Genomic DNA, 22,462 nt, shown 5'->3' with positions numbered 1-22,462 from the left:
ACACAGTCTAGGGACGTAAACGCTAACAAGGCAATGCCGCTTTAAGGAGATTCTACGCGGGTAGCCTTTCGAATCCAGGCGGTTAATGCTGTGCTCGCCAATTGGTAGTTTTTCATGTGTCGCACAAAATGCTAGACAGCCAAGATCTGTGTTGGAGACGGCTCATTGGGACCGCCTGATTGGCTAATGGGAGTATGACGTAAGTCGTATATAAGGAGACTGTGGGAGCGCGCCCGCGCTTAGTTGCAGTTGGTTTTTGGGACGGGTGGGTCACGCAGCTTTGTGTTCCCAATTTAACCGCCCTCAAGGGAAACCGGCAGGTTGGCACATTTGTGACGAAGCGGAGAAAAAGCAGGAATCCTGCATTTTTGAAAATGCACCGGGAAGCACCAGAGCAGCAGCAACACGATCCTGGGAATGTGGAAACTTCACCCGGGTTCGGCTTTCGCCTTGAAGCTCACCGCATCGTGAGTATCTCGCTGGGAAAGATCTACCATTCCCGGGTGCAGCGCGGTGGCATCAAACTGCACAAGAACCTGATGGTGTCCCTGGTACTCCGCAGCGCCCAGCAGGTCTATCTGAGCCAAAGCCCGGAGGAGTTACAGCAGGAGTATTACCAGAGGCAGGCACCGCTCCATAATCCGCCGCCGCCACAGCAGGACTGCAAGGAGCCTGAGCCATATTCATGTACAGGGGACGCTCAGTGCCCCAGTATGGTGAGCCCTGAGCAGACAGATGCCCGGACATGTACCTGCCCCACAGCAAGCCACTCTTGCAGCCCAGACGACACAGCGAACCCCCGTGGGGTGCCCTGTTGCCAGGGACATGGGACTGAAAACTGCCGAGCCCACTCCGCGTCCCAGCATAAAGCAGATCACTGCCCGAGCCGTGAGCCAGAGCCCAGCAGCCCGGATCCCCCGAGTAGTTGCTGTCGGAAGAGAAGCGGAGGGAACCCGCCCGATGGGCCGGCCATGAAGCGAGCTAAGAGGGAGCAAGGAGAGCAGGAGGTGCCAGAGCCAGGGGACGAGGCGGAGGAACAGATGGAGACAGAGAACGTGGCAAACCTCATCAGCATCTTCGGCTCCAGTTTCTCGGGACTTCTGAGCAAGGAGCCTGGGGCAGAGGGGGCCGAGGAGCCCACACAGGACGTGCAGGAGTTGGACTCTGCGGGCCCAGCCGGACAGGGATGCAGTGAAAGGGCGATCAGCCCGAGTATGACCTCCTGGAGCACGGCAATCGAAGCCTTTTGAGCCATCCCATAACGGGAGCGTTCAGCCTGCGGCCCCCCACTTCGTGCACTAAGCAAACTAGTGGTGGTGTGTGGTTCAGCAAGAGCTGGGGGGGCGCAGGCTGGGATCTCCTGTATAGACTGAACTGACACTGCTGGCACAGAGCACACTATATGGATTGTTTTATATAGAATGGATCGTGATGGTGCAGGGTTGGACTGACCTCCAGTAAGGATTTGTGTTACCCATGTCCTCATATGTCTGGATGCCTTTCTTCCTACATCTGCCTAGTTTTGTGTGTGGATTGGTGGGCGAAGTTTGCTATGTTGGTAAAGCACTTAGAGTAGAGATCTTACAACCAGCACTTCTCCAGCTTCTGTTGAACTACAACTTTTAGCATTGGCTTTCTAGAGAGGCTGGGAGTTGTAGTCCACAACAGCTTATTTTTTTTCTCTGGTTGAAGATCCCTAGCTTAAAGGGGTGCCACGTGTACAGTTTACTTAACCTATTCATTACCAGAAGACACACTGTATGAACCATCTCACCAGGGACTTGGGGCACTCCTGGGATAACCATGATTTTCTGTTTCTGTAAGTTGAATTACTTTCAGATAACTGGATCTCGTGGGAAGATTAGGGGTGTGACAAGTCCCACCTAGCACCGGAGGTACATTAAGGTCAAGAATTTGATCAACACTAATTCAATGAATCGTTTGCTGTTTCACTGTAAGCTTTTTTTTTCAATTGGGGGTGGTATTTCCCTGGGGCATTATTCACCAGTCCTTAAACAGCCCCTCCCCCACTTCGAAAAGAATGTCTCCCAACCCCCACCACTATGGTCACCACGTGCTAGGGGAGTTCCCCACTTGGGGAGAGGGAGGGAAGTTCCCATCTGTTCACACTGCTCTTTTCCTACCTATTGTGTTATATAGCCCCTCCAGTCATTTCAAAACTACTGCTTCCTGTTTCATGTCCTGACTTGAGGCAAATGCCAAATCAGTGTTCAAACTGCTTGTTTGGCCCCCATATAACCACACACACCCACACTCTTTGATTAATTTAGTTTTTTGTCACTTGTTTGAGTTCATAAGCAAGCATTTTCCTAGAGCCTTGCATAATTGGTTTTCTAACACTTTACAATCCATAACATGTAAAAGTGTCTTATTCACTTTTTAGTTTTGAGCACACACAGTTCATGGTGCTACCCTCATCAAGCCGCCCACCATCCTTTGACTTTATATTCTTTAAGCATGGAGAAATGACTGATGTATCTTTGTAAACTTACTGAGGAGGAAGGAAAAACCCTTTACGTGTATTTTGTCTGCTGAAAGTGCTTGTCAGGCTTGGTGCTCCTGTGCTCAATCCAGCCCTGCGTGCTCAGTCAGATCTCTCTTTGTTTTAGAAGATGAGTTATTCTGGCTGGATGTGATTTAAACAATGGTTTACAGTATTTTTATGCACAATGCTGTAACTGACTTCTGTATACTATGATGTTTCTACGTGTCTGACACGTATTAAATATTTTGAAACGTTTCAGAACATCTCTCATTATTTTTAAAACATGAACTGCTTGAAATATATGAGTTCCAATTGGTGGGCTTGGGGTCAAAGTGCTACTGATCTTTTGCTAAATCTGAAACACCTCTGCAATCTACTTGTTTGAGATTAGACCAAGCTAAAATACTTTGCAGTAGCTGTGTTTTTTAATGCCATGTTGGTAAATGAGCAATGTGCCATGGATCTAAACTGGTTAAATATAATTGTGGTGGTACAATGGCTACACACAGTTTTATTTGTGTTAAATCATAAGCAATTAATACAGGGCAATTGCAGCTGTGTTTTGTTGCTCATACTTCAGGGTTGGTCACCTTATTACCAATGGTGGTTTGCCCAGAAACTGGGGCTTGCAAGACATTTTTTTTCAATGGTAGCTGAGCTCACAGTATAAGCTCACTGGTATGAAGGTGTAAAAATAAGTGCATATTGTGGGCCACTAGTTTCCACAATAGTATTGCTGAGGACTAGCATGTTAATTTATGGGAAAACATGCTTAAATGCCTGTATAAATGAACTTCCTGCTCTTTCCCACCTCTCACTGGCAGTTCAATGATCCGTATAGATAAGGAGCAGGTGTTATGGGGGGAGGGGGGGCGGGGTTGGTGACCTCCAGTCTGTTGGCTAAAGGTCGCATTGTTCTTATTAAGGGAATCAGAAGTCCTCCTGTTGACTTGTGCCACTGGCTACCTTTCCTGCTCGCAACTGTTACAAACTGTTGAGGAACTTAATTATTAAACAGGTTTTAGACAGAGACATAATGTAGAAACATTCCCAGATAATGTAAAATTTCAGGGAAAATATCTTTCTCATTAACTTATTCCGTGTTGGATAACCTTTCCAGCCTTGCAGATTTGTGTGAATGTTACACAACAGTCTTGTTTACATTATGACATGTACACTTTTATTATTTGCCTTTTGCTGGCAGAAGGATTAGTGCAACATTGTCCGTTCAGCCTTCTCCATAAGTACAAAACAGCAGTACTTCATTCTGTTAATGCCATGCTTCATAAACCCAGCTAAAAAAAACTTGTTAGCCTTTTGTCTCTAAACTGCAGAAAGGTGACATAGTATGGTGGGATTTGCTGGGATAGAAAAGTGGTGGCAGTGAACTACTCAGAAAACAGGAGAGAGTTATTTTATCTATTGGCCAGCGTTTTATGGAGTAACATGTTTCTCCTTTTTGGGAAAGTGACATTGATCCCAAATAGTTTGTTCTTTAATTAAGTAAAATATGTAATAGCTTACTTTTCCTGCTTTCACCTTCTTCCTGAGTAGTGTTTGGTTATTCCTTTTCCTTTCACCCATTTTTGACTACATATGGAATACAGCCTCAGGAATACAGTGTGCCACCCTTAAACACCATCAATATTTTTCTTTAGTTGCATTCATATTTGTCAGTCCTTTAAATCCCGTGAGTGCTAAGTCCTATGGGATATATGATCTCCAGTAATGGTAACTGTTTTTAGTAACTGGGTCTCAAAATTTGTTTAATGTATTTAGATACGTGAATGTCAGGGCTATGCAGACAGACCATGGCACATTAGTCATAAATATCCACAGAAACTCCAAAGTGTGTGAAAGCATAAAAGTAACAAACTAGGGCCAGTGCATGAGCTCATATGCTGGAAATTCCCCATAGCTGACCTTGAGCCACATGCCATATTTGAGTGTTTGCTTGGTTACTGTTCTGAAACTTCCTTGTGTGTACTTCCCTCATCATGATAGTAGCAAGCCATCCTTGTTTATGTGATCTAGTTTCCAACACTTGCCTGGCATGTTTATTTGACTTGATGTATTGGGTGTAACCCAAGTGAAGTAAGTATTCATAAAGTTCCATGGCTAACTTTGCCTGAACATTGATCTGATCATCCTGTTCCCTCTTGGTAACTGGGAGAAAGTGAATATTACTACGAGCATAAGGGAATTGATTTCTAAATCTGTAACTAAGGATTCTGTTTGTGTTTTAGTGCTTATCTATGTAGAATCTAAATAGGAATGGTTTCTGGTAATTCTTCACTCCAATGACATCCCAAAAATACAGTTTTGCCTAACGAAACATGTGGTTCTAAGTACATTTCAGTTCCAAATAAAGTTTTCAGTGGTATTAAAGTTAATGTAATTGCAGTTGAAAGCAGTATCTATCTGCATTATTGACTGACTTTTGAAATAGTTAAACATGTAAGGGCTCTGGCACACGGGGAGATTAGTCGCCCGCGACAAAACTCCCTGTTCGCGGGCGACTTATCTCCCCGAGTTGCCTTCACCTGCTATCCCACCGGCGACAATGTAAGTCGCCGGTGGGATGGCACACGCGGCGCTGCGATTTCGTGCAAATCGCTGAAAAAGCCTTGCAAGTATTTTTCGGCGATTTCCCGAAATCGCGCCGCCACGTGTGCCATCCCACCGGCGACTTACATTGTCGCCGGTGGGATGGCAGGTGAAGGCAACTCGGGGAGATTAGTCGCCCGCGAACAGGGAGATTTGTCGCGGGCGACTAATCTCCCCGTGTGCCAGAGCCCTAAAGCCTGCTCATGGAAATCAACCTGCAGCATTGTAGATAATGGGGGTATGTTAAAGGAACAGTAACATCAAAAAATCAAAGTGGTTTAAAGTAATCAAAATATAATGTGCTGTTGCTCTGCAAAAAACTGGTGTTTTTGCTACAGAAAAGCTACTATATAAATAAGCTGCTGTGTAGCCATGGGGGCAGCCATTCAAGCCGGAAAAAAGGCACAGGTTACATAGCAGATAACTAGTAGATAAGCCCCATATAATGAGGGTTTATCTGTTATCTGCTAAGTAACCTGTGCCTTTTCTCCTTTGAATGGCTGCCCCCATGGCTACACAGCAGCTTACTTATATAGCAATGCAGGGCAACAGTACATTATATTGTAATTACTTTTATACACTTTCATTTTTTGGTGTTACTGTTCCTTTAACAATATGGGGGTTAGGAATGGTGTTTACTGCCCTTTTAGGGTAAGAACCCACGAAGAGGTTGCAGTCACTTGCAGTAGATCTCTGCTATCACGGTTGACAAACGGCTTCAAATGGCTTTTCACTGGCAGCAATAGGAGCCTCTGGTGGAAAGTCCTTTGCACTGATTTGTTGTCCCCAAAGTTGCGGGAAGTTGAGGGCGACTGAACCACTTCTTACCCTTAACCAACCTGTCTTGGCTGGAGTAAAGCTGATTTTTGCTACTACATTGTTTAAAAAGTGAGAATCAGAAATACCCCTAAAATGATTAAATGTACATCAGAAAGTTGCTTTTAGATTTTGGGTCAATTTGCTTTTATATGGTGCTGTTCATTCAGAGAGCAAGCAATGAAAATTATCTCGTGTTGAGGTGGGGGGTGGAGTTTAAAGTACTTATGTGTTAGAATGGGAAACGGAAGTTGTAGGGAAATTTATAACTGTAGAAGGAAATTCTGGTTTTGGAAATAGGCTTAGAGATTATCGCTTTATATGGCTCAGACCTTAGTTTATTTCCCAGCATCCCTTGGGGCTTTTTCTTTGTGCTGGGAGTTGCAAGTAGCCTTACCTTAGCTAGATATATAGATGTAGTTTAAATAAATAAAAACATTTAGGTGGTTCCCTTTCCTCTGGGTGTAGCATAACATACACAGTGGCTGGAGCATATGAGTGAGTGGAAGGGAGCAAACCTCTGCTGGCCTCTTTCAGGAGACATTGGGTGGGTTTCTCAGACAGATCCTGTTCTTTCTCAGAATCTTCCATACAATCACATGACAGGAATACCGGTCTCACCCTCCCTCCCTCCACCCTCTCTGTCTGCCTCATGACTCTGGAATCCAGTGAGCTGGAAGAGCTGGCTGCATTCCTTACACAACCATTCTCCCAAGGGATAGTGGGGGGAGGCAGCCACACATCCTGCCCTCTTTAGGAAGATGTGGAAGGAAGAGGGGAGGGAGAGGAGTTTATTGTCCTGTTTATGGCATTTAACCCCTTAAGCAGGTTTTCATACTACTCTTGGATTGGAAAGAGATGAAAAGAACTTGTTCTGGTATTACTGACAGGAATCAAGAAATATGCAGTTTTACTTTTTCTCTGGTATTTAATAGCTGGTATATTTATTTTATTAAAAAGTATATTATGTGTTCAAATATTGAAAGTGTTCAATACCCCGGACATGTAGTATTAACTTTATCAATACAAATTCTTTTGGGTTTATTTAACCCAATGAAAGTTTCATAACTTGAAACATGAAAAAAAAAGTTAAACAGTAATGCTTCTAAGCAATGACTCTTCTTCACTCAAAAGACAATCCCTACAGATTATGGGAAGCAATTTATGGGTTTATAATGAGACACTTTTCCAGAGAAAAGTTGCAAATAACACATTTCACAGGTGTTTGAGTAGCCCTAAATAGCTCTTACCCAGTCAAGAGCAAAGCCAACCCAATCTGAATGGCAAGCGCCACAGTGACAAAATATCAAGTTATTAAAGTAAAGGCACTTTAAAACCCAATGTGTTCTGAAAACAGAAAATGAAAGTAGCTAACAGAATCACAAGTCATGTCTGGCTGTAGCCCTGTACAAGAAAGTAAATTTCACAAGGGTCTCTGCTGACATGTTAGTATTGTTTGCTAACAATGTCACATGTTGCTTAACTTCCCTAATCAAGTAGTATCCATAAATATCTCTAAAGGGGTTATAGTTCTAAAACAATTTTTTAGTGCTTGCATACAGGTATGGGATCCCTTAACCAGATAACCATTATTCAGAAAGCTGTGAATAATTCTGATCCTAACTAAGCTGCATTATTTTCTAAATTACCACTGTGTCAGAATACATCTCTGTTCAAGTCCCCCAACAAAACTTAATAGATTTGCAGAGGGTGGGTATAATGAGACAAACACCATTATGCCATACTTACCTTCTACATTTGTTGTGTGTAAAACTTGCAGATATTTAATGGTGGCCATACACAACAAAATGGTAATTGGGCCAACTGGGACCTTATTACCTGACCATCAGCATTGGAAGCTTTGGTTCCACATACCTGCTAATTCCACTGCAATTGTAGTGCAATTGTAAACGGTTTTCTAAGATCTGGACGGCCATATTAGGGCACACGCAAGTCAGTTCCCCTGGTCACTCATTATGTGCATGCTTGTAATGCAGTTCCAGGGGATGTGCTGGCCAATCTAATGTCACATGCATAAATGAGCGTGCATGATGTGCCCCAACATGGCCCCCTTCTCGTTCCTCTCTGCTGTTTCAGGCTACCATTTTAGTAAGCCAGGTCCAGACTCTGAACTTTTTGCTACATTAGTTGTTACATTTCTCAGTAGCATCTGTAGAATGTTGGTAACTATTGTATCATTTAGAACAGCTGCCATTAATAAAACTTCGGGATATTTCTCCGTAGGGCTGTGGTTAAGACGTGTCAACTAATGTATGAACAGTTCACAGAGTCATTGACCCCTGTCACAGCTGTTTAAGGGAAACAAGAGAAGGAGAAAAATGAAACTTTTAAACGTCAATATTTTTTTTTAAAAAAAGGGCAAGAATAAAAACTAAAAAGTTATTATTTCTGGCAAACTATTAGAATATAAGTTTGGAAGCTAAGTTGCCCCTTTAATAAACCTAAAAATAATAGATGCCTGTAAAATATTCATATTTGTGGGTAAACTTCTAGTCTGTTACCTTTATCCTCAAAGGCCTGGTGAGTAAGCACTGTCTGAATCTTAAATGGCCCCACCTACAGTGAAATAGGGATGTGTTTAGCTCCTGCTAAATAAACCTTGTGGCCGGAGCTAGAGTAGGGAATCTGGAACGTGCCTGAGGATTCCTTAAAATGACACAATAAACCCTAAGAAATTTTATGGTGGTACATGCAAAACAAGTTTGGTGTAAAGAATTAAATGAATCTTTTGTTCCTCATAATTTCCATTCATTAGTATACATACAATTTGCACATTGCTGAGTCATTAAAGACCAATAAATCTCTCAGAAAGTTCCATTTCAGGATATTTTGCATATTGGGTTCAAGGAAAGGGCTTTGATTGCAGAGATGACAACTAATTCCATGTTATTATGGGGTTAATGATCCAGTCCCAGATTTTTGAAAAACCTAATTCCTCTTTGCACCTCAGGTTAAAGTGAAATGAGGTCTCAGAAAGTAAGTCAGTATCTCCCTAAAGACATGGGGCTCGTCGCCATCTCTGGGAGTGAGACTGCTTTCGTAAAGGAAAACACTTGACAGGGAATCCTGAGTAAGAAAGAGATTTAGTATTGGCCAAACATGTTGTAAACTATAAATGTGGTTTTGTTATTTAAAAAAGCCCTTTCTGTGCTATTAAATCACTGAAAAGAATGCCTCACTCTTTGCTGCCCACTCCACCCCTTCCTGCCTTTAATAGTACTTCTGTGTTCGTGTGCACTGAAAACATGTTGGTGAATGGGTGTGAAATTAGCTCTCAAACAAACTGCCAGTCACTATGGAAACAGCTGCCCTAAACATAACATCACCTGTAACTGCATGATGATGTGAATATGAATAGATATTTTTATACTCTTTAATCTTTTTGAATAGAGAAATATGTTTTTAAACCTTAGGGGGGAATTTTTTCCACAATTCAAGTTTCTTAAATTTTGAATGATGATTCAAGAACCCGAATTTCTGATATTTATTGAATGCAAAAAACCTGAAAACTCAAATGTAAACCTTTGGCATCTAAAAGCTTGCAAGTTTCTAAAGAAGTCAATGGGAGTTGTCCTAGGCAATGTCAAGCCATATTTTTAGTTCAAGATTTTTGAGTTTTTCAAGTTTTTTTTGAGTTTGTAAACTCACAATATTCAAACAAGTTTTTCATATCAGTAGATAAGCAAACATTTGAGTTTTTTTTCAAACACTTTCCCTATTATTGTACGCAAAATGACATTGCTGGAGCACCAGGGCAGGATATATATTATATGTGTGTGTGTGTGTGTGTGTAAATAAGGATTTAGAAAGGAGAACATGATACACACTTAAAGGAAAAGTAAAGGTAGTCATAATTTATTATTATTAACATTTATTTATAAAGCGCCAACATATTCCGCAGCGCTGTACAATAAGTGGGTTTCATACATTGGACATACAAAGTAACATATAAAGCAATCAACCGATACAAGAGGTGAAGAGAGCCCTGCACAAAAGAGCTTACAATCTACAAACATAATGCCTATGTAAAACAATGTTCCCCAAGCTGAACTGCTATATATATATTTTTTAAATTGACCAGCTTGCTTAGGATATTCCTGGTTAAAGCCCTATTCATTCTACCTAGCTTGCAGTCACCATGTCTTTTCCGATCAATGTCACTTCCTCCCAGCACTGAACGATTATACGCATGCACAAAGAGTGATGGTGCAGGACTAAGCACATTTGTTTTTTTGCTAAAGGTAGACACTGGACTCCAATGGTTAGATCAACAATCATTTCTCACACCTAATTATACGGCATGAAAGAAAAAATACAGTTGGCAAAGACTGCAGAGGACTCTATTGCGCGTTCGAAAGCCCCGGGCATTGCTTACATGGGAGAAACAGGATTTTTCTCTACTGGTAGAGATGGCTAGATTGCAATGAAAATTATGAGTGCAGACCAGTGATGAGGGGAGATGCTACTAAGTATATTATGGTTAACAGATATCTACTTGTGGATAGACTTTTCTTCTCCTTTAAACTGCTACCACAGAAACGTTTTTTGGTTAAATAATTGTAGCCTGTAATGGAGCATTATAGGGTTGAAGCACACTGAATTTTTTTAAATTTTGCCAGTGGCTAAACAGTGTGTCTGTATGACTTACTGCTGCATGCAGCTGTGCAGTGGCCTGCCCTATCAACTTTTAGTTGATAAAAATTCACAACACATTGCAGGTTATTGACAAGATAGGGTTAATACTGAAAAGAGAAATGACAGTAAAACCAAGAGTCATGCTGGCTTCAGTGTAGATGAACATGCAGATTAGAGTTTCACTACTTGTACATGGGAGGGTTTATTCACGTGGCTTTTTTTTTTTTCCTGCCTTGCACCGCCCCTTTACTCCTCGCTGCTTCTGCCAGCATGTGAGGTCTCGTTGAGAAGTTGTGTAGCAGGTCCAGACATGTTTCGGGGCAGCCCAAAAGATGATAAATGACTCAAAAGACAAATACTTGAGCAAAGGAAGGAGAAAATGTGTTTAAAACTGGCATTGTTGCCAGACAGTGGAACACATGGGGTAACAAGAGAGGCTAATAATGAAACATAGGTTACTTAAGGACGGTATGGAAGATTACTGGGAAATCAGTAATCCTCTGCTTTCTATCATTTACCAGGTTGTCTATATGAAGGAGGCAAAAGGTCACCTGGGACAGAGGGGAAGAACTGCATGCATTGTAAACATGTACAACCACAAAAACTACTCAAGAACGTCTGTAAACCTGACAGGAAAAGAATCAGAGAAACACAGTGGGGGGAGAGCAGAAAAAAATATATATTGTAACATTAATATGAGAACTGTAAATTTCTTGTTTTTTTGTGTTAGAGAATCATCACTTATGGTGTTAAAAAGAAGAGAAAAAAGGAAAAGCGAACTGCTTGCGGTTAGCAGGAGTGTCACAAACATACCAGGTTGAGTCACTGAGCGAGAGAGAAACAAGACAGAGCGCAGTCTCGCCCACACATCAATGAAAGCTGCCTAAGAGGAAACTACAAGGAAACCCATATTAACCATTGCCAGTCGAATATGTAAGCGCGGGTATGTGCTATGCGAGGGTGGGTACACATAATTATGAGGTTGGAAGAGTGCAGAATGGGCAGTGTGCAAGACAATTTACTACCATACCAGCACTGTGTCCTGTACCAAATGTAAGACATTGCTTTATCCCATTTGTTCTACCACACAGTTCATTGTTGTGTTAACCTGGTTATAAATGATTTTCAGTCTCTGGAATTCTCATTTAGTTACCATTACCATATGTGTACTAGAGTAACTAGAGTGAAAAACACTACATTATTTTTGAATTTGCACTGACATGGTGGTGCCATTGTTCCGAACAAAATGGTGGGCAAAAGTTATTTCACAGCTGAATTCTTGTATTCCCACAAGGCTTTATATGAAATATTTTAAACAATCTTTACTACTGCTGCACAGATTGTGCAAGTATGTTGCACATCATAAAGCTGTTGCACCCAGCAAGTACAGGAGGTAAGTTACGATGCTTGGAAGATTATTTTTGCAGACATTGAATGGTGGAGGAACAGCCCAGTGATATTTGAAAAATTAAAGTATGTGTTTATTTGCCTTTTAGCAAGATCATTCTAGCTCTAGTAGCCTGAGATTAATGCATTTCACCATTACAAATATACATTTTCAGCAACTTTCATAAATGTCTCAATTTGTTTCAACACTGTCAACACTTTCCTAATTGTGGCTATTTAATGCAACATTGAAGGAGATTAGCCTTTTCTTGTAAGGTTGCCCTAACAATATGAGGGCATCTGCTGAAACAGCAAGCTAGGAATAATTTAATGTCAATTTGCCGCTTGTGTGCACTATCCTTTTTCTGTTTTATTTAAAAAGAATAAAAATATTTCCACTGTATGCTACATGCATTATGTTAATCTTTAGTCATGTATTGACAACAGCCCACAATTAGCTGTTAACTGTGAAGATGACCCCCAAGGAGTCCCTTATCATAGGATGGGAAACATCTCAGACAATTTCATTTGAATTGCTTGGGCAGATTTACTGCTTACCTCTCCACAAAGGGCATTCTGGGGGAGGGCCAGGAGCAAGAGAAGCATCAAAGTGTGACCCATCTGCACTCATTAATCACAGAGGATGAAGAGCCGGTTTTCAGATGATGCGTTACACACGAACACAGCCCTATTACCTTGGGTTTCTTAACCCCCACGAGACCTTTTTTTTTACTTTCTTTATAGATTAAATCCTTTGTTGACAGTGGTATTTTATAGCGAGTGCTCTTGTTTGGATACAAGTATTTTGTGAGGAAGACCTTATAAATATAGGCTTAAAAGATCAGGCTCTCCTACTGCCACACATAAACCCACAGGTTTTGTACTCTACTGAAGATCAAATGTTTAGGTGGGGTACCCACAGGATCAGGTAAACGTAGCAGGTGTCCAGGTTGGAATTAAGGCAAGCTTACAGAGATGCCATGCAGGAACAGTAACCTCAGGTCCCCCATACTTTCTATGTACTGTAAGCTCTTAATTGTAAGCTGTTGTTAACAAGGCTTGCGCCTTTCTGTTTCAGTGCTTTTGGTGTTTGTCTGATGCTTATTTTGCTGAATATGTTCATGCTTTAACTTACAATACAATAATGCATTGCCTATTTACAGGGACGGACCGGGCCTGTGGGACACCAGAAAAAAATGGTGGGTCCCAGCCCAGACCCAATGCCCACCTGCCCTCCACCATTGCTCCTCTACTGCCCTTCCCTCTGATCACGTCAAAGTAAGTATTAGGTGGGCGGGGGGTAAAGGTCCCCATACACGGGCCGACTATAGCTGCCGATATCGGTCCCTTGGACCGATTCGGCAGCTAATTGGCCCGTGTATGGGGAGAGCAGAGCGGCCTGGCCGACCGATATCTGGCCTGAAATTGGCCAGATCTCAATCGGCAGGTTAGAAAATCCGGTCGGATCGGGGACCGCATCGGCTCGTTGATGCAGTCCCCGATCCGACTGCCCCATTGCCGCCCACATAATCCGATCGTTTGGCCCCAGGGCCAAACGATCGGATTATTTATTTTTTTACCTAAATGCTCCCCGATATCGCCCACCCGTAGGTGGGGATATCGGGGGAAGATCCGCTCACTTGGCGACATCGCCAAGCGAGCGGATCTGCTCGTGTATGGCCACCTTAAGGGTCTGGCAGTGGGTAAACGGATAGCGGGGGCCCCTAAGGCATTGGTGGGCCTTGCACACCCCATTCGGACCCTGTCTATTACCTCTCATCCAAACCTTGCTTCACTGAATCTTCAATGGATGATTTTTTTCTCATTTGCATCTTTTTGAAAGGGAACATTGTCTTGGAGATTTTTCTGTTATGTATATGTCTCAGAGCTGCCCTTGTAATTCCAAGAACATTTATGAAACTCATAAGTAAATGCTTTTTTTTTTATTCTTCTTTTCTAATTATTTTACAAAAAAGTTAAATAAATAAGGAAATTAGCTGTTCTTGGAATTAGCAATTGCAATCACCCAGCTTTAGTCTTTGAGAGCGACTGTACAGACCCTTAGTCAGCTCCCCTTTATTTAGTCTAATAATGCCATTCTTCCTGTCTTGCTGCTGTGTAACATCTGCTTGCAATCACTTGCTTTCAGAGGATTCAAATTCTGCTTACTTTTAGTTGTTCAACATTTGGCACAGGAAACAATATTTATTATTCTTTTTCAACTAATGAATAAGTATGTTTATATTGATTTCTGCTGCCCATATATAATAATAGGATAATAATTAGTGGCACAGTAAAGGTACATAAATGCAGGAGGAGAAGATGCAGTTAGCATGCAGAGTGCTCATTTTGCTAATCTTCAGATGTTTTCAAAGCAGACCATTAATTTTTATGGATATATACACACACCGGTGGGAGTTGTAAGTAATTTTATATTTCTGAATTCAATTTGTATAGCTCAGTTAAGACAAGGTTGTTAGCCACTGGACAGGAAGCGGGGGATGCTGAGGGGATTGGAGTACCAGAGTTCTGCTTACTATGTACACTTGTGGACTTTTAAATTAGTATTGTCTCCCACAGTGCTTTACAGAGTAGGACACAACACAGCTTACACATACTATGACATTTTACAGATAAACATGTTAGCATTTCCATAGCATTAAAAGACAGTAGATAGAGGACCCTTCTCAATAGGGCTTACAGTTGACCATCATTTTGTGTCATCCTGCTTGGTGATCAAACCACACTCAAGCAATTGGATTGGTTCCTGGCTCTGTACTTTAGGTTGGTGGAACCACCTTGTGGTGTTTGCATGGGGATGACTGTAGGAATAAGAATGTCTGTGCATGTACATCATCAGTGCATGTACATCATGAAAGGATGAGCAGTGCCAACCAAGCCCCTAAATTTTATTTTTTGATCAGAAAATAAGAGGAGGCCAATGTTCTTTTAAGCCATTATATATTTTAAGGGCTACCCAAGACTAGGCCTCAAGGGCCTAAACAGACCAGCACTCCCACCCACAACATACTGTACATATATTGGCAGTATAATATGGTCCGTTTAAGACTTGTAACCAAGTCACAGAAACACATAATTGAGCCCAGTTAACCCTATATTAATAAATATATATATATTGCCTCTTGGACACATCCTTCTACACTTCTGCCCCTACTCTGTTTTTTTAGTTTGCATTTTTTAAGATCTTTCTTCACTTTATTGCTGTATCTCACATTTCATGTGGGCACATTCACTTTCCCTTTGCATGTGACCTTTACCCCTTACAGTATGTGTATATACTTTTAAGGTGGACAGGGGCAGGAGCCCAAAAGCTGCCAATTGGTCCCTTCAGATTGAGTCAGCAGCTTACTGGTTCATGAATGGCGCTTCTGGGGGGCCTGTCCCACTAATATCTGGCCACAAATCGGCCATATATCTTTTGGAAAGATTTGAAAATCTATCAGACAAGGACTGCCCAACAGGTCCCTTTAGGACTGCAGTTTGATCAGATTGTTTGCCCCAAGCCAACTATAGAACCAGCCCAAATAGAATTTAACCCAGTGCATGGTTGTCCAAAATGGGAAAACAGGCGGGTTTTGAAGTGTATTAGCAGTTTTATTTAAATAGTACTACTTGTACACAACACTATATAAATATCCCACCTGGATTACTATTGCTTGCTACTTTCTGGTCTATACGGCCATGACCATGGCCCTAAAGAAAGGAATAACTTATATGTTCCCTTTTGATAACATTTAAAGCACTTTATTCCTCTGCACCTCATTACATCTCTTGTGTCTCCATACACTCCTGGCCTACTCCTCCGCTCCTCTCAGAGCACCACCCACTACTAACCTTTCTGCCTTGGTGCTCTGTACATTTGGAATGCTATCCCTGTATTTCTCCTCTTGGGACACTTGCATAATATTTGACACAGTTTTGGGTTTATAATGTCATCTTTTACTGATTTATATGAGCTATTACCTACAGAAACTTTTCAGCAGTGAACTGACTTTTTATTCTTTGGACCTCACAGCAAGATCATTGGGACCCCAAAATGTTAGCTATTTAGTAACGTATGGAAATACTTTACTAACTTTTGTAGAAACTTACATAACTTGGGTATCAAACAATGACAGCACAGAGCAGTGTGACAGGGGCAGACAGATATTAATGGTTTCAGCATAAGGCAGACTTCACTGACTCCATAATGAACTGACTGACTTATTAGCAAATTAATTAATGGAACTATTTATATGAACTACTTATTCTATTTCTTATCTATTTACTGAATTATACGAGCTATCACATACATGGACATCAGTGAAATTACTAGTTATGGGCCTTATAGCCCGATCATTGGACCCCTAAACTCTGGGAACAAGATATTTTCCATGAACATATGTTGCAGCTCCTTATCATTTACAGCCCCCCTTATAGTTCCCGGGCCCCCCAGCTGTTGCTGGGTCTGTTTCCTATTTAATTACACCCTGCTTTTTAATAAAATGAATTGTAAACTTGTATTATAGAAGCAGTGGTTGGAAAAAATACAAGTTCCACTTTTTGTCCTAACAAAACCCAATGTAAACTTCCTCTTTAACATCACCTAACCCTTGTTATATAACTATGTATGCACAACATAATAAATGAAGAATATATTATAAAATGGATCCTACTACATATAGGGTTGCCACCTGGTTGGTATTTTACTGGCCTGGACATTAAAAATGATGCTTGATGCCTAAGTTATCTATAGGGAATAGAAGAAAAATATAGGAATTAGGGATGCACCGAATACAGGATTCGGCCTTTTTCAGCAGGATTCAGATACGTCCGAATCCACGCTCGTGGCCGAACCGAATCCTTAAAATCACGTGACTTTTTGTCACATAAACATGGCAATGCTCTTTAACCCTTCCATATCCTAATTTGCAAATGAAAATTAGGATTCAGATTCAGTTTGGTATTCAGCCAAATCTTTTACAAAGGATTCGGGGTTCGGCCGAAACCTAAAATAGTGGAAAAGGTGGCAACCCTAGCTACATATGAGCAATCTTTGTAAGATATGTAGGTCATGGAGTCTTCCTGGCTTGCTGTCTACAGAGATTGCTTCTGGTTTAGTTGGGAAATTTAGTGGGAAACGAAGGATTAAAAACACAAAAATGTTTTTTTGCTTTGTACCTTTAACAAAAGCAGAATAACATAGTGGAAAGCTGGTATAGCACACAATAATCTTATTGGCTATAGAACATGGGACATTTGACTGCCACTGCAATCAGGATCTACGGGAGATTGACTGTCTAAAAAACGTGACACTGATAGTCACAGGTGGTGACAAGGGTTTAGGGGCACTATGATTGTAGCTGTCAAAATGCCATTTCATCCCCCATGTCCCACTAGCCTAACGCTGTTGCTGAGTTATTAAATTATTCCAAGCAATTGCCGCAGTAGGCCTCCTTAATACTGTTCTTTGAGAACTGGCATTTCTGCATGTTTGCTGCTAAACTTTATAAACAGTGGTGGGGATAGCTCATTCAAGTCTTGCACTGTCAACAATCAAATGCCCTATGCCCCATAGCCAATAAGATCATTGTATGTTTGGCTGACTGGTTGGTTAATCACTCACTCAACTGCTGACTGATGGAGGAGAAGGGCAGTGCTCAAGGACAACAGGCAGTTGTCAGACAGAATAAGAGCTATAGACACCTAAGTTCACATGCCAAAGAAGCAAGAGTGTAGTGCTGGTCTCCCAACAAAAATGATCCTTGCTGTCTTCTTTTTTAGTTTTTAGAGACTTCACTGATACATAGTAATTGTGAGAATACTACATGGGACTTTGAATTATGGGGCTTCTGTGTCTGGCAACAGTGACAATACCATACTATTTTGCAGAGTAGCTCAAGTTTTTATTTCTTGTGCCTACAACACAACTGGCATCACAAGTGGAAGTTTAATTGATGCTGAATGATTAATAAGGCAAAGACGAAGTGAGGCAATCAATTGTATGTGTTTGACAATTAAATGCTAGACTGGCTGAAAGCAAACTTTATGACATGTCTGCCGCAGAAGTTAGAATCTTGGCTTTCAAAGACCTGACTACCAAACGCAGTAGGTTCAATGATTCCATACTCCATTCTACACTATGGGGAAACCGCCTAACAACAGGTGGTACTGCCTGTAAATGGGTTAAGCTTGGTCCTGGTATACATTTTCTGTGTCACTATAAAGTATAACTGTGCTGGCTGGCAGTGGAAACTAGGCAGATTTAAAAGTAATTTAAATCATAATGTTTAGGAAACCTCAATAAGATTGTTCTAATATTTGGGTCATGCAGCTTCTAAGGCAGGTCCTGAAACTTTAAACTGTCATATAGTATCTTCATGCTTGGTTTAAAAAAAACAGAGACAACAGAATTTAGTGTGGCAAAATCTTTTTCTTAGATGACCATGCAACAGCACCAAAAGAGGTCATAAACCTGTGGCTAGATAATGCAAGAAGCCATCTCACTCAGGTCAATGCAGTCTGTACTCAATCCAACTGTTCTGGAACCAACAGATTCATCAAGATTATTCTCAGTCCAGATACACATTGGACTGGGCCAGATTCTCTGCAGGAGGTGTGTTGATAGTGACAGTGAAAAGTCAAAAGTGGTTACCAACTCTTCACTTGCTTTTTCACTTGCATTTCATCCTTTCTATCAATGTTGGGTGACCCCCACCTATATATACTTTCCCTCCTGTTTATATCTGCTTCTCTGGAGACTATGAAAATGAGTAGTGACTACCACGGAAACACTTCCAAAAAGTGCAAACAGGCATCTGAACTAATACCACTAAGTATAAAATAATTATAACCTCAGTCAACTAGGTTTGCACCCCCTTGCAAATTAATGGTGCTGATGTCTATAAAGGATGCTGTCTACAGAGAATTCCTCTGGTGAGATTTAGGGGGAATCATCACAAACCTCAATGTAATCATGGGTTAAAGTCATTGTACTCAAAAAAAATGTTATTTGCTTAATTGCACCAGTAAATAGGAATAATTATGCACACAATTATGTTGTTATTGTTCTTTATTCATATAGTGTCAGAGCTGTGCAAGGAGCATACATACCCAAGCCAAAGGCATAATTCTTTATGAACCTTCCCCACCTATGGAGGCACAGGAAAATCCATGGGGTGCAACATGCATCACAGGAGTGTTTTTTAAGGCAATTAATGTATATGAGACATTTTATGGTGGTGTGTGGTACTATTATTGAAAGTTAATTGGATTTGGACAATATAACAGATATAAACCTCAATATATTTCTATAAAACACACATTAGAGTCACTCCATCAAGAGCTAATTAGCTTGCCTGTATGTTTTTGGAGTGTGGGAGGAAACTCAAGTATCTGAGGTAAACACACAAAGACACGGTAAGAACATACAACATTCTTGTTGTGCCCTGATATTATTCAAACCAAAGACCCCGGTGCTGCTAGGAAACAATGCAAGCAGTGCTATCATCAGACCACATTTCCCAGTTATGTTGTATTACCTGACTGAAACTGTCAAGAGATCCTTGAAGGAGAAAAGGATAAATACGAACCTTGAATCTCCTGAAGAGAATGGGCCATTTTATTACCACAAGTGCAGTGTGCAAAGTGCATTATTGGATGCATGCCATGTTTTTTTACCACCAATGCAGCATTTCCCCTTATAATTCCAGCAAGGGGGTGATGTGCCTGATGCAACTAAGGCCATTGTATTAAAATAAGCGTACTTGCATGTGCGCTTTAATGCAAATTGGCTGCAAATAAGTCCAGATGGAGTCACTTCTGGTGCTTGGCATCAGAATTATGTCTGTGCTCTATTTTTAGTGTGCTGTGTATTGACTTATGCTACTGTGGGATCCCAGGAGCTACCCTTTTAGGGTGGAGGTAGCTCCAAAGGCAAGGAGGTGCTTTCGACAATACCTAATATTTTAAGTTAATAATTAACATTTTTTCTCACAATGAGTACAGCCATTTTGCACTTGCAGCTCATAAATGGCCCCTAGAATCTACTAGCAGTTGGAAAAATGATTATAAAAACAAGGATATATATCTAAATATCTGTATTAGTAATATAAGTATTAAGTATAAGTATTAGTATAAGTAAGAAAGAATTTTCCTTTCTTAATATTTTATTCAGGTAATAATGATAGAATAATAAAAACCCATACAGTGCAGCATCTATCTGTCTGGCCATTTGCCTATCTGCCTATCTCTAAATCTGTCTGTCTAATTACCTGCCTCTCTAACTATTTTTCTAGAAAATAAAATCTTATCAAACCTAACCAGTAATTGGCACTACACTTTTATATGATAGTATATAAGACAATGATTGAAAACCACTGTAAAAATGATCATTTAAGGCTAAGGTATGTTATTCCATAATCCCAAGCCTCAAGAGAACAAGCTAAATCAGAAAGCACCCAAGCAGGTAATACCTTTTTTATGCCCGTATCAGCAGATATGAGAATCTGTAATCCCCATAGTGAGTGTGCATTCTGAATTTGATGGATGAGTTTACTTTGCTTTCTTGAACAGGCAATGAGATCTTGTAGTTCTGTTTCTAGATGCTATTACAAATAATCATTCACGGGTTGGGGAAAATGAAGGATAATGTCTAAAAGAATTTTGTTACTGGTACTCATAATTGATAACACATCAGGTTATGTGAGGTCAGCAGATGTTTCAGGGTGGTTAGTTGCTTCCACTGAAGATACAAGTACCAAAGTCAAGATTCTTTGATTTATGAAACTGTTTATCATTATGAATTTAAGGTTTATCTCAGCTACTAATATCTGCATGTGTCGTCCCCACTCTCTTTACATACTTGGATCTTCACATGGCCATACAAGATGTCAACTCTAATTAATACTGAATGGGCCAGTTACAGATATCTAAGGATATGAGAGGTACATGAACAAGGAGATGGAAGGATGTTGTGATGCTGGTATGATGGCCTACAACCCTTTAGGACAAAGCTTCCAAACTCATTTGGTGTCTGTCACAGAGAATTTTCTATGTTTTTGTATAGGAGGCTGAGACTGGCAATGATTATTTACCATTTCAAACTTGACAGAATATTTTCACCTTATCTTTTCATACCTTACATGCCATAACATGTCAGCTGACCATTTTCTTAAAAGGATCTGATTTTAGCAAACCAACCCTGCCAAATAAATTCTGCAGTCAGTGCGGGAGTAAGAAGGGGGGAGGGCTCAGCTCAAATAGGATACCTGGAGACCCCAGTTGGTAATGTACGTGTTATATATGTGTGTGTATACATGTTTGCCAATGGCAAATGCCAGTAGTATTGGCATGGCCCACAATGAGCTGATTATATAAACTGACATTCACAGCCACCTTTAAAGAATAAGTAAACCTTTTTTCTCTCTTTAAACTCTAAACAGTGCCCAGAATAACATATCTTTCTCCCTCCATTAAGTCTCATGTAAATTCTGTATCACAAGTAGCTCAACTTCAGCTCTCTCTGCTACTTCCTAGTCTAGCATGAAGCTCCGCTTCTTTTCTTTGCCAAGCTCTCCTTCTGTCTCTGTGAAAATGGTCAAAGAGGTGCCTACTGTGCAAGCCATTTATCCATTAATCACCTTGTTTTCCAGCATAATTGGATGATTCCTTTTTTCCCACCTAGATGCAACTTACTCCCAATTTGCATCAAAACACAAACACAGGTGCAGGTGTTTTGATGCACTGGGCACATTTACAATAATACTTATGTTCTTAAATGACCTCTGTTATACCAGCTGCAGCAATTGCAGACACTGCTTAGCCTAGCAAGCTGTATCTAAAAACCTTTGTTATGGCAGAAGAGAGAACTGAGCAAACAGAATCTGACATGGCATATTCAGAAGAAAATAGGTCCACAAAGCAGCTTTCATTAGTCCACAGTCTCTAAGCTTACTAGGTACCCTGCCTGTTTTCTTGGTTGTTGTTACATGGGCTGAGAATTCGCAGTGGCATCTATCCAGAGAATGGCCAGCTTGTGTTGACAGTCATCTAGTTGCTATGAGGCCAGCTGCCATGGTTACCTGTGTACAACAGATGAGGCTGCCCGCCCGGAGGTGGCTTGGTTTGAGAAAAAGGAGGAGAGGATAAATGCTGGGCTGTCAAAGGAGTGAGGGCTCTGCAAGGGGAGGGATACATTTCTCCAGTCTACCCTTTGAAGGAGGGCTTCTGAATTGTCTCCCTAGTAACAGCTTCTATTTTCAACCAGAGATATCTCTAACACTGGGAACCTTCTTACTCCCACACTGTAGTGGTTTTATCTCAGACACTGTACATTATAGGCCAATTAGTATTAAGCCGCTTTGCTGCTAAAACACCGTGAGCATCAAGCTATGCATTGCCTTGGTGATCTCTCTGAAGCTATACAGTCAAAACAAAAGTGATCTGACAGGGGCGTATTTAGGTTAATGCTCAATGCCCACTAATGCTACT

The 22,462-nt window shown here is 41.0% G+C and overlaps 1 protein-coding gene across 1 annotated transcript; it reads left to right on the top strand.

The window, feature by feature from the left end:
• Positions 1 to 266: 266 nt before the first annotated feature.
• Positions 267 to 2,761, top strand: ier5 (immediate early response 5). The gene has a single exon (NM_001045694.1). The coding sequence runs from the start codon at positions 375 to 377 to the stop codon at positions 1,248 to 1,250; it is 876 nt and encodes a 291-aa protein (NP_001039159.1). The 5' UTR covers positions 267 to 374; the 3' UTR covers positions 1,251 to 2,761.
• Positions 2,762 to 22,462: the final 19,701 nt, after the last annotated feature.

This window comes from Xenopus tropicalis, chromosome 4 (assembly GCF_000004195.4).
Source record: "Xenopus tropicalis strain Nigerian chromosome 4, UCB_Xtro_10.0, whole genome shotgun sequence".
NCBI lineage: Eukaryota > Metazoa > Chordata > Amphibia > Anura > Pipidae > Xenopus > Xenopus tropicalis.
This window is presented reverse-complemented; position numbering and strand designations above follow the sequence as displayed.